General features: G+C 51.9%; 2 protein-coding genes across 3 annotated transcripts in view; one reads left to right on the top strand and one right to left on the bottom strand.

Moving 5' to 3' along the window:
- Positions 1-7,373, top strand: part of DNALI1 (dynein axonemal light intermediate chain 1) — an 8,890-nt gene extending 1,517 nt beyond the window's left edge. The window contains exons 3-7 of one of the 2 annotated variants that reach the window (XM_049617473.1): positions 1,702-1,871; positions 3,053-3,231; positions 3,566-3,730; positions 5,628-5,703; positions 6,602-7,373. In XM_049617473.1, the coding sequence (XP_049473430.1) occupies positions 1,702-1,871; positions 3,053-3,231; positions 3,566-3,730; positions 5,628-5,663 (550 nt within the window). In that variant the 3' untranslated portion in view covers positions 5,664-5,703; positions 6,602-7,373. Of the gene's footprint in view, positions 1-1,701; positions 1,872-3,052; positions 3,232-3,565; positions 3,731-5,627; positions 5,743-6,601 lie in introns of those variants that run through there. The other variant, XM_049617472.1, reaches the window with a different exon arrangement.
- Positions 7,357-17,015, bottom strand: part of GNL2 (G protein nucleolar 2) — a 25,620-nt gene continuing 15,961 nt past the window's right edge. The window contains exons 9-16 of the mRNA XM_049617467.1: positions 15,256-15,384; positions 14,404-14,508; positions 13,459-13,617; positions 13,133-13,246; positions 9,509-9,957; positions 9,102-9,178; positions 8,198-8,283; positions 7,357-7,523 (exon numbers count right to left, since the gene is read on the bottom strand). Of these exons, the coding sequence (XP_049473424.1) occupies positions 7,371-7,523; positions 8,198-8,283; positions 9,102-9,178; positions 9,509-9,957; positions 13,133-13,246; positions 13,459-13,617; positions 14,404-14,508; positions 15,256-15,384 (1,272 nt within the window). The 3' untranslated portion in view covers positions 7,357-7,370. The remainder of the gene's footprint in view (positions 7,524-8,197; positions 8,284-9,101; positions 9,179-9,508; positions 9,958-13,132; positions 13,247-13,458; positions 13,618-14,403; positions 14,509-15,255; positions 15,385-17,015) is intronic.

The following is a 17,015-nucleotide window of genomic DNA, read 5'->3' as shown; positions in this document are numbered from 1 at the left end:
TTGAGCATCCGACTTCAGCTCAGGTCATGATCTCACGGTCCATGAGTTCGAGCCCCACGTCGGGCTCTGTGCTGACAGCTCAGAGCCTGGAGCCTGCTTCAGAGTCTGTGTCTCCCTCTCTCTCTGACCCTCCCCCGTTCATGCTCTGTCTCTCTCTGAATCAAAAAAAAAACCAAAAAAACAAAAACAAAAAAAAACAAAAAACAAAAACCGGACATCCCCAATCCAACCACTTCCCACTGCCTCTGCTTCCACCATCTTGTTCCTAGTCACTGTTTGTCGCCTACAGTGGCCTCCTGTCTGAAAACCTTGCTTCCGCTCTTTGCCCCTACGATGTATCCTCCGAGCAGCCCCGAAATCACAAGCCAGATCATGCCAGTCTTCTACCAGGAACTCTTTACTGGTTTCCGATGTGACTCAGGCTAAAATCCAAAGTCTTGAGAATGACCCGGAAGCCCTGGCATGATCTCGTCCCCTGTTATTCTCCTTGTTCAGTGTACGAATGCCATAGGGGTGTCTGCTCACTGCTTCTGAAACACCGTCCCTCAGGGCCTTGACGGTTGCTGTTCTTACTGCTAAGGATACTCTTCCCCTGACGTCCACCTCATTCCCTTTGTCTCTTTCCTCGGGTCTTGCTCAATTGTGATTTCCTCAAGGGGGCCTTCCTTGCGGATCCTTGTAAAAGACCACCTTCTGCCTTCTTCACCATCCCCTTAACCTGCTTCTTCCTCCCGCAGCCGCATTGATCACTATCTGACATGCTTTGTTGATGATTCTTATGGAATCAGTTGACAGTTCGGTTTTGAAGGTTGTGATGTAAAGAGAGACTGCAGTCTCGTCTGAGATGGAAGTCAAAGAAGGGAGGGGTGATTTTTCAGGTGGTTCTTTCCCATCAATAAAATGGAAATCCTCGGGGTGCCTGGGTGGCTCAGTCGGTTAAGTGTCCGACTTCGGCCCGGGTCATGGTCTCACAGTTCATGAGTTCGAGCCCCACATCGGGCTCTGTGCCGCCAGCTTAGAGCCTGGAGCCTGCTTCGGATTCTGTGTCTCCCTCTCTCTCTGCCCCTCCCCCGTGCACTCTCTCTCTCTCTCTCAAAAATAAACATTTAAAAACATTTTTTAAATAAATAAGTAAATGGAAATCCTCCCCCCACAGTGATTCTACCCTCAGGCTCCCTCCTCGTGGTTCTGGAACCTGGCCATGCCTCTGACACGAGGTCTACTATAGTGGGGGCTGGGGGCAGGGGCCACATAGGCACACCTTCAGGCACACACCTCCCCACTGCACACATCTGGCAGTGGTTCATGGCTGGCAAGGTTCATGGTGCCCTGTGCCTCCCACCCCACAAGTCAGGGGGGGAATTCTCACTGGGCCTTCTGTTCCAACCAAGCAACAATGCCCATGAATCTGTTCTCAACCCGCTAGATTAAGATCTGGAACACAGGTGATGTTTTCACGGGGAGACGTAGGAAGGTAGAGTTGGCCCACAGTAGGGGCCCCGTGGAGGTGGCTTAGTGGGTGTGGCTCTGGAGCCATACGCTCCTCAAGGAAGAGAGGGGGGTAGAGGGTTGCGGCGGGCTGGGGACCGAGCTGCCCCCTCGCTCCCGCTCAGCCAGAGAGCTCAAAGGGCCACCTCTGCTCGTGTCCCGAAGACCCTGTGGTCGATGGGCCTGCTCAGCCTCGCCGTGTCTGTGCCACAGGGAGTGGGTGGAAGACACGCAGCTATGGATCCAGCAGGTGTCCAGCGCTCCCAGCACCAGGATGGATGTAGTGCACCTGCAGGAGCAGCTGGACCGGAAGCTGCAGCAGCGACAGGCCAGGGAGACGGGCATCTGCCCCGTGCGCAGGGAGCTGTACTCGCAGTGCTTCGGTGAGTGGCGCGGCGTGCGCGGTGGAGGCCGGGGTGGGGGGGATCCGACGCACATCTGCCGCCCCCTCCCCTTCCCTTCGAGCACAATCCCCAGCCCTGAGCGTCCCTGAGCTGCAAGCCCACCCCATCCCGGAGTCGTCTTGTGTCCCCCTACCTGCCCCACACCCAGGAACTGCCAAACGCGCCTCCTTCCCGCTCTTTGCCCGCCGACCTGACAACCCGGTTCCTAACCTCTCGGCAAATGTTCGGAGGTAAGATGAGAACTTCCGTTCTGAGTCTTTTTCTTGTCAAAGATTTTTATAATAAGCATATGCTGATTTTTTAAAATCGGAACAACTAACGTGCTAGATTCATATCCATCGACCAATATTCCAGCCCTTGGGCCGGGGAAATATTTCAGGGTAACTTACTGTTAACTGACAGTCACGAACGATTTAAGTGATCGTGTCAAATGGCTGTCCCCCAACCAAACTCACTGGCCCCTGTGAACTCTGACGTTCAGACTGCCTCCAAACCCTGAGGCAGCTGCAGGGGCTGGCAGGCTCCCTTCAGTGTGAGTATGATTAGGGTCTGCTCTCCAGGTCGGCATTTATGGAAGAGATGGGTGGGCAGGCTCTAAATCCTACTGTTTCCAGCCCCAAGCCCGTCCAGCTAGAGGGCACACAGGATTTCCCTGCTGCTTGAAAGCAGACGTCACGGGGCGCCTGGGTGATTCAGTCATTTGAGTGTCGAGTCTTGAGGTCCAACTCATGAGGTCATGATCTCACAGGTCGTGGGATCAAGCCCCATGGCAGGCTCCGCACGGTCAGTGTGGGATCCTCTCTGCCTCTCTCTGTCCCCCTCCCAAAATAAACATTAAAAAAAATAAAAATAAAGCAGTCATCACCTTCAAACTGAAAAGTCCAATTTCCATGACTAGTACCCTGGAGGTTTTGCCTGAGGGTGGAAGAGAGGGGCCTCACGGCCACAAACAAACCTGGGGGCGCCCGTCTCCCTCTGTCCCGGGCCCCCAAGTGCCAAGTTCAGAGCAGTGGCTGTATGGCAGGGCTCCTGGGGCCTCTGTCTCCAGGTGAGGAGGACACACGCTAGCACCCTCCCCAGGAGGGTGGGTGGTTAGCCGGAGACGTGGTGCACTTCCTCCTGCCTGCCCTCCTGACCTCGGTGTGTGTGTGCTTTGGAAGATGAGCTGATCCGGGAGGTGACCATCAACTGTGCGGAGAGAGGACTGCTGTTGCTACGAGTCCGGGACGAGATCCGCATGACCATCGCCGCCTACCAGACCTTGTACGAGAGCAGCGTGGCCTTTGGCATGAGGAAGGCGCTACAGGCCGAACAGGGGAAGTCAGACATGGAGAGGAAAGTGAGTGGGGTTGACCCTGGAGCTTCAGCCCTCTGTGACTCTTCTGTCAACCTCAGGGTCACATGCTTGTCGTTCCAGACGACATTCTGACGACCGAGGGTGCCATCCCCTCAGAGAACACCCCCCCGCCCCCCGGGGTTCAGCCTGGTCCTGGCAGAGCTGGCTCCTCTTGGCTGTGCCGTGCCAGTCACTGACCTCCCACTGGGTGGCAGTACAGACCCGGGCCACGTCTCAGGTTGGACAGCTGTGTCCCAGGTCCCCTCTGAGGCCCAGGCACTCACACCGCCCCATCCTCTTGGCAACGTCCCAGGATGACGGGAGGTTCTGTCCTCAGATTGCAGAATTGGAAACGGAAAAGAAAGATCTGGAGAGGCAAGTGAACGAGCAGAAGGCCAAATGCGAGGCCACCGAGAAGCGGGAGAGCGAGAGGAGACAGGTGGAGGAGAAGAAGCACAACGAGGAGATTCAGTTCCTCAAGCGGACGAATCAGCAGCTGAAGGTGAGCCCCGTGCAGGCCCGGGTGGAGGGGCTCCTGCCCGCCCCCTCCCCCAAACTCCCCCTACCCCCCCACCCCCCACCCCCCACCCTGGCCCCACGGCTCCGTTTCCTGCAGGGGACTCCGAATACTTGTCCACATGTACTGCCAAGGACTAAAGGAAGCCGGGGGGGGGGGGGGCGCGGGGGGATGCAGGGTGAGGAGTCATTACACAGATTCTCCACCCTTCTGTCTCTGGAGGGGGGCTCTGAATTTCCACGACCCCTCAGCCTGGCTCCTCAGCCCCTCCAAGTGGATGGTTTTGTTGCCCTTGGAAAAGTTGCCCAGCGTCCAGGAGAGGTGGATATGGCAGAGTGGAACTTCTCTCCTTTTACGGCTGGCATTCTGGAGCCTTCCTAGAGTGGGCGGGATGTCTTCAGCAGGCTTTTGTGGGGGTGCCGTCCCACCTGCAGCCCCCTCTGAGGCACAGCATTTGGGGCCGGCAGGGAAGGAGAAGAACCATTTGAAGTCAGAAACCCTGCCCGGGTGTGTGGTCAGAGGAACTCAACTGTAGGTATTTTTCCTCCAAGCCCCTTTGCCGGTGGTTTACTTTTATCCAGCTGAGCTGAGATGGGGGCCAGGCCTCCCAAACTCCGGGCTCTCCGTGGGATCTAAAGGTTCTCAAAGGCTGTGCCCCCAGAGCAGCGGCAGCATCACCCGGCAACTTGGAGAAATACCAATTATTGGGCCCCTTCCGGATCTACTGAACGAGAAACTTGGGGGTTCGGGCCCAACAACCTAGCCAGGTCTGCAGGTGATTCTGGTGCTTGCCTAAGTTTGCGCACCACTGTTCTAGATAGGGGACCTGTTGTTGAGTGGCCGTCTCCCACGGCCCTGGCCGCAGGGGCCCCTGGGTGGATCTCCCTCCCCTCCCTAGTCTCATGGAAAGCTTACATTCTTGCGATTGGCAGGCCTCTTAGGGCTACACCAAGGACAGGCATTTGAGATAAAGAGGGCTTGTATTAACCGCTAGTGCAGGATGACAGATTCTCTCGTTGCTGAGTTTCACCAAGAAAAGCTAGACACTTCACAGCCGGCCACGAATCTGTTGACTTAGCAGCCTCTGAAGCCACGTGCCTTATCTGCCACGTTCCTTGATCACCAGCCCCAGTTCTTCAGTTCCCCCTACAGTACCCGCAGCCAGAGCAGAGCAGAGCAGAATATCTTGGCATCTTTCTAACATTTACAAGCAACCTTGTCATCCCCTGGGTGAAGGACTCTTTAGAAGTGAGTTATTTTTATTGGCTCCAAGCTGCACTGCAAATAAAGCAGTGTTTGCAGTCCCCAGGATAGACCTACTTAAAGATCTGTCCACACACCATGATAGTAAATTATGTTACCGGCTGCTGGAGGAGCAGAGTATATAACTCCCAAGCGCCTTGAGCTTTACATACAAGATGGACAGCTCCCTACTTACTGGTAGCAATTCTCTCTAATTGGGTGTCAAGTTGTCTCGGTGGCTGAAAAATTGCTGTTTCCCAAACCTCTTGTCCCAGCACAAGAGCTCCCAGGATCCCAAAACTGAGAGCCAAATGTTTAACTTAGCATCTCAGGCCTGAAATCTGAGCCACGAGAAACCACTATTTCAACAACTTTTATTTAATTTCCTTTTCAATGCTTTATGTTCTACACTGAGCCATTATTGTATGGAAACCAGGACAGCTCCGGTTTCTCCTAATGTAGCAAGACCGTGTGCCAAGCCAGACACCAGCTAATCTAGAAAACATGGAATTGGGAATGAAGGGAAAAACACTTGGAGGGGCCGCGTCGGATTCTTCTTCCCAGAGCCTTTTATCACCTCTCAGCTATTTGTTAGGCTGCAAACTTCAAATAATTAACGGAGTTTGCTTTTGTTTTTCAGGCCCAACTGGAAGGCATTATTGCACCAAAGAAGTGATAATTTCCACATGGGCCTCAGCAAGCACTGCTACCCCATCGTAAGCCCGTTGTAATAAAAAAAAAAGCTAGTCTCCTGAGTGAACAAGCCATACCCTCCCCTGATCACCACCCACACGTTTGTCAGAAGTCACACATGGCCCCAGTGTCATGAACACCCAGGTCTGGCAGCCAGGCTCTCGGCCGGGCAGCGGAAGGTGGCACAGTCTCTGTATGTGGCCAACCTTGGGATTCGCCAACCCGAGCAGTCAGGCTTTCTGCCCCGTCCCTCGCAGGCGAGGCAACGGCCCTCCCGCCACTGCTCCACGCTGGCACTTATTTCTAGCCAAATGAAGCTGCCTCCCTGCCCTGGTCCTGGTCCACGATTCATCTTAGACCCGAACTTGGGCTTCTGGGGCCTGTCTTTCCCTTACTTGGAGTCTTTCACCATCCCTACCCCAGTGCAGTTCTAGTGGCTCGTTTTGGAGATTTGGGTTTATATGATGTTGTTTTATCCCTGCCCACCTAGCCCGCCACGCCCACTTCCCCAGTTTGCCCAGTTGAGGAGGCGCCAAAGGCGGAGTCAAACCCGCCCTGAGAAAGTAAATGTTTGCTGGGAAGAAATACAAGTCACAGGGTCCCCGGTGAGCTGCCTGCACCTCGGCCCCTGCCCGCCGATTTGTTCATCTTATTCTGCAGAAAACCAACCCCTGACCCTACACCCCTAACTGGCTGGGGTTTAACAACTGGAGAGGTACCCAGACCTCACATACAGCTCTAATTATTAATGGTCAGGCTATGGCGTGTAGACTGCACTTTAGTATTTCTTGTAAGTTAAATCCAAAGTTTGGAGGCCCGTAAACCCAGAAGAGGAAGTTAGCGAAACAAAGCTTTAATTTAGGGCAATCCGGGTGGGCCAGTGCAGCAAGACGACTCCATCATTCACTTAAATTTCACAAGGAACACACCTAAGGAGGCACTGACGTGTCCACTCGGTTGGAATGCCTCAAACTGCATTCCCAAGGAGCCAAGAAGGACTCTCCTTAGTGGAGCTTTGACCCGACATCATCCCAGTGAAGGCTCCAAGGCTCCCTGGAAGAATCTCATTCCTACCGGAAGAGCTGTGTTCCCAAACATGCCCCACGCAGCTCTAATCTCAGATCTGAAGTCACAGCTTTCACCCTCCTCCAGGTGCCCTGAGGGGACTCTAAGACCCCACCATAAGAGCCTGGCTGGGCTGTCACCGTCGCGAGACAGAACTCTGCTGAGGTGTGCTGGTTCCAGGACTCCTTGGACGTCAAGCACCTACGTCATGTGGCCAGCTAACAGACACAGCTACAGACAACTGAAGATGCTGTCACTTCTTCGTATTTTAAAGCTTAGGCCGTGTACATTACATCCTTGAGACTTTCTCGTTTTTACGCCTCTGTTTCAAACTGCTAATTGCCAGTGTAAGAGAAATGCCGCTCTCCATTCTGTAGACCTCATCTGTTTCCGTCAGACGCGCAGGACATGGCTACGCTCTGGAGGAACCAAGAAGTGCCAGTGGACCCCATCACGGAAAGCCCTGGGGGTGGACAGACTGTTTTCACCAGCACTGGTGAATGGTTTCAACTGTCAAACCTCAGAACAAAAGCATCATGGCCTTAGAAATGCCAACCGGGCATGAAGAAAATGAACACAGTTTCTAATTGCCTATTTCTGTATAATTTAATAAACTTTTAAAATGTTACTGCTTATGTTTGAATTTTTTGTGTCTGTGTTTCTGTCCCTCTGAGTCATTGGTCTTCTTTTTGTTCCTGTTCCTGTTTTTCACGTTGTGTGTCTCATAGTAGCGGACGCCGACTTTCCTGGGTTGCTGCTGCCGCGCTGCTCGCCTCCGCTGTAAAAAAAAATGGCAAAGAAGACAAACTGATCAATCGCGGAAGTCACAGAACAGGCCCCTCTGTTCCTCTGTGCCCCATTCCTATGCTGCTCTCCCAACCAGTGGAAACAGCGCTCACAAGGGAGGGCTCCCCTCCCAGACCCAAGTGTGCCCTCCCACTGCAACCCGCGACAGTTCTACAGACTGTCGTCGGGTCGCCCATGCTGGAATCTTTCCTACTGAGCTCCCGACCAGTGGCCCTCTGGTCTAAGGGTAAACACTTCCAGGAACAAGCTCTTCCCTTCCCAAGAAGGCCCACTCCAGCTCTGAAGAGCCAGTTACTACACTGAACTTCACAGAGGGCAGGGATCTGTCGGCCTGAACGGCTCTGCTCACCACAGAAAACCAAGGGGCCACATAAAACCAGAGGACTTTCTAGAGGACAGTCTACATGTTTGAGGGCAGCGATGAGAACTCCTAAAGCGTAAGACATGAACTCAAGGACCTTCATCCAGTGGGCCAACTCTTGATCCTGTCTAACCTCAACTAGGTCACTTAGGACTGGGGTTCCTAGAATTCAGCTCCAGACCATCACTTTTAGAGAGCGTCGTCTCTTAGGAAATGGATTTCTCCTCTCTACTTTCTAGACCTGGGTGAAGTTTAAGACCAAAACCAAGACCAAAACCACGTACTTCCTTAGATGTAAGCATCCTGCGAGTTTTATTTGAACGGTCCTCTTCCCTCTGTGCCTTCCGCTTCCTTCCCTTTTTGGTAGGTACTGGAAACAATACATGAGCACAAAGAAAACAGACAGGAATTCTCTATTCAAAATGTGTCTGTGAATCCTAGGGTGGGAATGAGCTTGACGTGCTGGAAGACCAGTGTGCATGGAGCGTGGGTGGGCACAGCACAAAGCGGGGTGAGACAGGGCGCCTGGGTGGTTCAGTCAGTTGAGCATCCGACTTCGGCTCAGGTCATGATCTCACGGCCCATGAGTTCGAGCCCCGCATCGGGCTCTGTGCTGATGGCTCAGAGCCTGGAGCCTGCTTTGGATTCTGTATCTCTCCCTCTCTCTCTCTCTGCCCCTAACCCACTCGCATTCTGTCTCTGTCTCTCTCAAAAATAAATAAATATTAAAAAAAAAAAAGAAAGAAAAAAAAAAACTATTCTGGAAAAAAACACAAAAAGAACAAAGTGGGGTGAGGCCGGGAGGGTGCCAGGCTAGGAGGGTCCTGGTGGGCCATGGCAGGATGGGCATTTATGTCATAGAAACGCACTCCTGATGTAAGAAGCTCTGACTCCCAACGGAGTAAAGAATAAATACCTGATCCACCCCCCTTCCCCCCAGAAAATCTGCTGACCCACCCCTAGACTACGTTACTAAAGTACTCTTCTTACAGGAAGCTTCCTAAATTAATCCCAAGAAATGTGCAGAATAAAAAGTGAATAATCCAACCTGTATCATAAACAGTACATGGTGCCAGTTACGATAAATATCTGTGTGGATGACGGCACGAGAGAGGACAGAGAGATTAAAGTTCGATTCCCCGTAGTTCTGAAGACGCAAATCGCATGCCAGTGGTTGAACTATTTTACCTGTATCTTCCACTTCTTCAGCTGCTCCTTGCTCTTCAGATTTTGCAAAAACCTTCTCACTTAGTCCCTTGGATATTCTGAAACAGAAAAGCCAGGTAACAAAGCTGCCCGCCAGCCCCCTCGACTGCCCAAATCACGTGCCCACCCGGGGGGCTGTGACCACCTTGCGGACCACCTTCTGCGCACGGTTGCCACCCCCAGCCCGCCCAAAGCCGCTGGGCCTCTGCCAAAGACTGAACTAAAGCTTCTCACACACTTCACGGAGCTGCACCTTAAAAACCTGCAGATCACTTTTTAAAAATGGCAATAACTCCCTTTCACGCCCCATAGAGCCGTGGCTCCAGTACGCCTGGCAAGTGTTTGAGAAAAGAACGAGCAAACCGCCATTGGTGAGATGAGGCTGCTACCTGACTGCTGAAAACTTCTTAGCTTTGGCTTTGTTTAAAAATCTCTGATATTTAGCGATCTTCTCATCCAGAGCTTTAATAACCGCCTTGGTGTCATTCTCCGTGTGTTCTTCCTGGGACTCCGGGCAAGACTCCTCCTCTTCGTCTCCTGGTAGCTCCTGTGCCTCCTCCTCCCCTTCGGAAAAGCTCTCAAGCTCTTCGTCAATATCCGACATCTCCAAAGGGACCAGGTCATCCCCCGAAAACTGAGGCATGACATTGATTTTGCCAAAGTTCTGCCGAACTCGTGCCAAGATCTGCTGCATTTCCGAGTCAGCGTCACAGCGACTGTTCTCTTTTTCCTTCTCAGTGACGGGCTCCGATGCTTCGCCTACAGCTGCCGTGATTTCCTCTTCTGGGTTCTTCTGGCTTGTTTCTGTGGGGACTTCCAACGACGAGGAGGATGGGAGCTGTTGAGGCCAAACAACGGGGTGCAGGTGGGGGAGAGAGACGGGATCAGAAAATGCAAACCGTTTCTGGCCTCACACCTGGCTCTCAAACGAGGGAGTCCTCTCCCCGGGACTAAGGAAAGTACTGAAAACCCCACACTGGAGTCGTGTCGTTCATCCCCCGGGAGCCACGGTGCGTCAAGCCCAGAAGCCGGCACTAAAGGATCAGAGGGACTCGGCTGCGGGGCCCAAGGAAGAGCCAACTGTGGGTGTTTAACCAGTCACACTATCAGCCATTCCCCACAGTGTGCGACTCCCTCCGCCCCACCTGAGGAGGGCAAGGGACGGGGGTGCTGAGGTAAGCACGCACAAGAGGGGGGCGCACAACCGCCCGAGAGCGAAAGCAGAGCGCTGCTCGGGGTGCAGGGACAGGCCCCGGGAGGAAAGGTGTGACCAGGAGGGGCTGAGCCGGGGGACACGCCTGTCTGAGGTAATTAAAGGTGAAGGAGAAGCTCGTGCCAGGCTTTATCCCGGCGCTACGTGCTTGTAGTATCGTTTTAACCTTGCAACGGAGACTCCTGGAACTTTAGTGATTTTTCCGAAGGCAAGGGTGGCTACACAAAGCGCTAAATAAGTCAGGAATTCAGAAAATTCAGGAAGTTGCATACAAAATTCGCAGGTACGTTTTTATACCTTTTTCCTCAGCTAAGGGTATAGTGTTTGCGTTCTGAAGGAGTGTCAGCCACTACCAAGAAGAATAAAAGAAGAAAATTGCAGACTGGGGGAACTAATGATCTGACACTCTCAACGACCAGACACTAAGAGTCCAAGATCGCCCCACCGTGTGCACACAGGGTCAGAGCAGACCCTGCCGACGTCTTCCTCCCTCACGTCCAGCAGCTGGCGAACTCACGACCGTCCAGCAGCTTCCCACCACGTCGCCCTGCCCTCGCCCACGTGGGTCCGGGTCCGGGTCCAGCCCCACGACCTCTCCACTCCGCGACCGCAGCACACTTGCTCCCACTCAGGTGCTCCGGGTGGGGGGCAGCCTCTGCCCGCACCCCTCTCCCCTCAAGATACCCGCAAGGCTCCTGCCTCCTACCGTTAAGGGCTCCACCAAAAGGCCACTTCCTCAGAGGCCACCCCCAGCCACCCCACGTACAAGAACACTCTCCCATCTCCCAAACCCACTTCCCTGGTCCTGTCCTCCTCACAGTCACCAGTACCTCCCGACGGAATGGATTTATCTCTTTACTATCCGTCCCTGTAGCATAACGTATGTTTGGTCTTCGCACCAGAACTGTAAAACCCTCTGCATCTCCTGGGTACAGAAGGGTGTCTTTTGTTATTCATAACGAGTCCCTCTCCACCACCCCAGAGTTTATCTGATGAGATGCTCATGGTGGGGCCTTGCTTCAGAATGGGGGCTGGTCACCAGACGGACCAAGCACTTGATGAAAGGACTAGAGATGGAGTTTGATCACTGATGGCCAATACTTTAGTTAATCAGGCCTACGTAGGGGTGCCAGGGTGGTTCGGTCGGTTGAGCGTCCGACTTCGGCTCAGGTCATGATCTCACGGCTTGTGAGTTCGAGCCCCACGTCGGGCTCTGTGCTGAGAGCTCGGAGCCTGGAGCCTGCTTCGGATACTGTGTCTCCCTCTCTCTCTGCCCCTCTCCTGCTCATGCTCTGTCTCAAAAATAAAACATTTAAAAGAAAAAAAAAAAATCAGACCTACGTAATAGAACCTCCACAAAACACCCTGAAGGATGGGGTCTGGGGAGCTTCTGGGCTGAATGGATTGATATGCTGGGAGGGCACCATGCCCAGAAAGGCCACGGGAACTCCAGGCCACCCACAACCCCACTCCTGGCCCTATACATCTCCATTTGCCTGTTCCTGAGCTGTGTCCTCTACAATAAATTGGCTATCGTAAGCAAACCCTTTTCTGAGTTCTGTGAGTTGTTTCAGCACATTACCAAACCTGAGAACCCCTGAATTTGTAGCTGGCTGGACAGAAGTGTGGGTGGCTGGGGAAGCCCATCCGCAGCTGGCCTCTGAAGCGGGGACCATCCTGTGGGGCCGGACCCTAGACCTGTGGGCCTGTGCTAACTCTCGGAGATAGTGCCAGAACTGAATTACTGGACACCCAGCGGGTGTCAGAGCACTGCAGAATTGGTGCGGACAAACGAAATGCACCTGGTATCAGAAAAAACCACAAGCTCCTCTGCCGGCATCCGTATACACAGAAGTGCGATAGGCAGGGACTCCTCTAGTTTCACTGCAATACCGCCAGTGCCCAGCAGAGTGCCCAGCACACGGGAGATCCTCAGGACGCTTTTGCTGAATGAACCAATCAATGAGTGAACCAGGAACTGGGTATTTTTGGCTGTTTGGTGGCTTTAGGGGGAGAGGAAGAAAGTTAACACCAGTTTCAGGTATGGTGATGCTGAAATGCTGGAGAAAGTATTCAACTGGAAGTTTCTAGCTAATAACTGAAACGCGGAACGGATTTCAGGTAAGAGGGAATGAACCAAAGCTACACAAACCCGAAAGATCAGCATGGAAGTGAAACTTAAAGCCCCCTCTTCAAAAGACTTGGCAGAGCTCTGAAAAAGAGCCTAGAAACAGAAAAGCAAAGGGCCACGGTTGGAGCCTTGTGGTGGTCCACTGCCAGGGGGAGGGAAATCCAACAGGAAGGAAGCTTCTCAATTCAGCCCAGAGGCCCCAAATCTAAGACTTCCTTCCCGGACTATAAACTGTACCACTCTCCTTTTCCCCCTAATTACCAGCTTCTTGAGGACAAAAAAGTTATTTATTCCTATATTCCCTGGGCCTGGCATATTGTTGGGCCTCACAAATGTTGAGTCAATCTTGGAAATGTTCCTGTTCCTCAAGCATAAGGACAGACCCAGTATTGGAAAAGCACTTATAGTTACAGCCCTCTTTGTTCGAGGCCCCAAAGGCTGGTATTTTAACCTCGGACTTCCACCACACATCTGCTTCCTGGTCTCCAAATGCCACCCCCACCCCCACCGCCACCCCCCACAAGGTCATAGCCACGGCTCTATGGAAGGGGAGACACTGGCACGGACAGACCACACAGGAAAAAGGCGCTCCACAAAGGGAGGCAATCAAGGCACCATGCCTAGGGCAGGAAGCGTCCTCTCCAAAAGGCAGGTCTGCCCCGTTCTTACCTGGGAGGCTTCAGGGGGCTCTGCGTTGGGCGGCTTGACAAAGAAAGGAATCCGGCCCCTCTGCCAGTCATTGAGAACCATCTTACCCACAGTCTGCAAGTCTGGCTCTCCACCCTGAAATGCCACAGAAAGACTCCCCATTAAATTCACAGGCCAAAGCACCTGCTGGTGTGGGGGCACATCAGCCGCCCCAGGTGCTCGTCACCACCGGCCTGCCAAGTTTCGGACCGCTCCCACCACACATACCCACAAAAAAGGTCCTCGCCACATACACATGTCTGCCGTGTGACCTGCCCTGGTCTCAAGTCTCACAAACCCTCGCTCACCTTCAGTAACTTCCCAGTCCGGAAAGCTAGCTTCTCGAGAAAGTCCTCAGCATTCTCCCAAGAATCAATCTTGTATGTCTTGCTGATATATTCTGGCTTTGCCCGTTCAAGTACAGCACCAATGTGGTCTTCGGGAGTCTTAATTTTTTCAACTTGAACCTAGACGTTCAGAGGAAATTTCTGGCTTATGAGCTTTATATGGAAGCAGTGAAGTTCACATCTGTAACAGTATCTGAAAATAGATTTCAACACCACGATGCAAGGGGAGCCTGGCAGGGGCCGGTCTCCGAGGTGGCCAGACGTGGTCAGGGGAAAGGAACACCACCACACAGCGTCCAGCCAGGGAGCCCGGCACTCAGCTGTAATCCCAGCTCACCACAAACTAACTGTGTGGTTCCTTCCGCAAGCAGCTCAAAGTTGGACTGTTTCATGCTAGTCGCGTACAGAAATGGTTAAAAGCCTGCCAATCCCAGGACACAAAGAGAATTCGATAGTTTAAGCAAAGAGGGGAGGAATGCGCGCAGGACGTATAGCCAGCAGCACTGGTTAAGGTCAAGTGGAACCATTTAAAGTTTTTGGTCATATTCAGAAACAAGTGAGGAAATGCCTGCCCGAGTTCCAAAATGACTCAACCCATAAACCCTCGAAGATGAATTATCACTAAACATAAACAGGCCCTGCTTCCCTTTGGATCCTGTGTGTAAACTACAAACTCTTTTGTGGGATGACATTGACCAGATATGCCCGTGGCTCCACTGACTCCTCAAACAGGCTTTAGCGGAATGGAGAGGCCGCCCTGCAGAGCATCACGTTCCTCAAGTTTGGTCAGACAGGCTGACCCCAAACCGCCTTCCAAACGAGTGAAACGCGAAGGTATCCAGTGTTCCCCACAGAATGCTTCCCCCAAAAGGCAAACAAAGAGCCCGTCAGGACCAAAATACTCACCACTCCTTTTAGCACAATGTCTGTCTCTGAGTCTTCGGAGGGATAAACCACACCCGGACAGTCGATAAGGAATATCCGACGCATCAAGGTGATATACTGCCAGACCTGAAGTCAGTAAAAAGCCAGAGACTTCCCTGGGTCAAAACTTAAGAGCCCGATTTCACAAATCTCTGATGCTCACCAAGCTAGAAAGGGGTGGGGTCAGGGCTCAAAGAGAAGCAACCTGCTGAGTGATGAAGCAATAAAGCGTCTCCTCTACTTGGGCCACGCACAAGGTGCTTCCTCTAAGTACAGACTACAGCCTCCACCAGCCAAGAGTCTAAAATGAAGGCAGAGGCAGGAGCTCCGTGTGGTATCGCGTGATAATAATCCAGTAAACCTTCTCTGGTTTTTCAAGGTACTCTTGGGAGTCTAATACTGTCCGACCCCTCCTCCTTTCGGGAGAACCACGTTGCTCCTCACTCTGCATCTCAGGGTATGTCCCCCAAACTGCCAGAATCTACCATAACATCTGAGTTTTCTTTCATAACGCTTGCACCAAATATTCTTGGGTTAGTTTTGTTTATCAAAGAAAAAGGCTGGAGTGAACATTTAAAGGAGACTTAAATGTGAACGGCACTTCCCACATCGTGCCAAAGGCACACAGTGCCATATGAACCAGAAACTACTCTCAGTCTTACCAAAATGGGCAGAGACAACTCTGGTAACACTCCAAACTATTATATGGAGACCAAACTCCCAATGGTAGCCTTCACTCAAGAGAAGTAGGTAGAAATCTCCATGCTCTAAACAATCACCCTCTAGGGAAATACAATATGGAGAAGTAAATAAGGCACTTAAAGCTGGACGTACCTTTGTTTCGCCTGCAATGGGGGCCACACTGCAGACTTTCTTGGAGCGCAATGTGTTTATCACGGAGCTCTTGCCAACATTTGGGTAGCCAATGAACCCGACACTGATCTGCTTCTTGTCAGTGTGCAACTGTTCAAAAAGAGAATACACACCACACACACACACACACACACACACACGGTCATGAACATCCCTTGAGAAAAACAGGTTGTGTTACTTTGCTAATATAAAGAAAATAAGGCAGAAGCGTTACTAGAACTTGATCTAAAACCTAGGCACACGCCACCTACATCGCCTGAGTGGGCTGCACACATACACTTATTAATAAATCAGACATGACTCATTTCCTCAAGTTGTCCATGTGCAATTGTTCTTGAATGTTTTAAGGTTAAAAGTATGTAGGTCGAGAAGCAAAGGAAGAAAGAACTTGTTAGTCATCAATTTAGAACATCATCCACGGATAAAATGTCTTAAGGGAAGAGAACCTCGGCAGATGGCACCAACTGGCAATCCCATGACCCACCCCTCCTCTGCTCTGCACATTTTGCATCGGCATTGCCAAAAATAAATGACAGAAGTTAAAAAAAAAAAACAAAACCAACCTCAGAAGTTAGACCACTGGGTGAAAGTCTCAAGGAGACAGAACTCAACAACTGCCTAAGGCTAGTTGAGGACTTCTAATTCAAGATGGCGGACCCAACGTCCACACTGGCCTCGCTCCTGCCACAACCTCCACTAGGATGACAGCAGTGGGAATGAGCACATATACGAACGTACAGAACCAGGCATATAAAACAAAAGAATGAGCTGGAGATGAGACAATAAAAACAAACCTACAGGGGCACCCGGGTGGCTCAGTCAGTTGAGCGTCCGACTTCGGCTCAGGTCGTGATCTCGCAGTTCGGGAGTTCAAGCCCCGCATCAGGCTCTGTGCTGACAGCTCCGAGCCTGGAGCCTGCTTCAGATTCTGTCTCCCTCTCTCTGCCCCTTCCCCACTCATGTTCTGTCTCTATCTCTCAAAAATGAATAAACGTTAAAAAAATAAAAAAAAATAAGTAAATAAATAAAAACCTACAATGTTAATAAATCACTACCAGCTAAGTAGTACCCAACCTGGCTCACTACAAAGATGAAAGCTAAGTGACAAAGTTAGGAAAATTTACAACCCAGAAAAAATATTGCCAAAGAATCACAAAATGGGGGATGGGCAGGACAGCTACCACTGAGGGGGTCTGAAATCAAGACTAGCGAGAAGTCTGCAGAGCAGTGACACCACCCCACCCCGGCCTTCCCCTCCAGGGGCACCTAGGTTCTCTGCCCCAGAACCTTACCAGATACTGATTTTTTGGAAACCCTACATCTCTGAAAATGTTGCATTCTTAGACCTAAAAGGGAACCTGGACTTGTGGATAACAGTAGCTGAAGGCAAGTGTTCCCAATGTGATTAAATGAAAGTCTAAATAAATAAATATATGTTTTTAATGTTTATTTTTGGGAGAGACAACACGAGCGAGGGAGGGGCACAGAGAGAGGGGGGAACAGAGGCTCTGAAGCGGGCTCTGTGCTGACAGCACAAACTTGGGGCTCAAATCCACAAACTGAGAGATCACAAATTGAGCTAAAGTCAACACTCAACTGACTGAGTCACCAAGGCACCCCATGAAAGTCTAAATATTGGGGCGCCTGGGTGGCGCAGTCGGTTGAGCGTCCGACTTCAGCCAGGTCACGATCTCGCGGTCCGTGAGTTCGAGCCCCGCGTC

Source organism: Panthera uncia (genome assembly GCF_023721935.1).
Source record: "Panthera uncia isolate 11264 chromosome C1 unlocalized genomic scaffold, Puncia_PCG_1.0 HiC_scaffold_4, whole genome shotgun sequence".
Classification (NCBI taxonomy): domain Eukaryota; kingdom Metazoa; phylum Chordata; class Mammalia; order Carnivora; family Felidae; genus Panthera; species Panthera uncia.
Note: the sequence above shows the minus strand (reverse complement) of the source record. Positions and strands in the feature narration are given on the sequence as shown.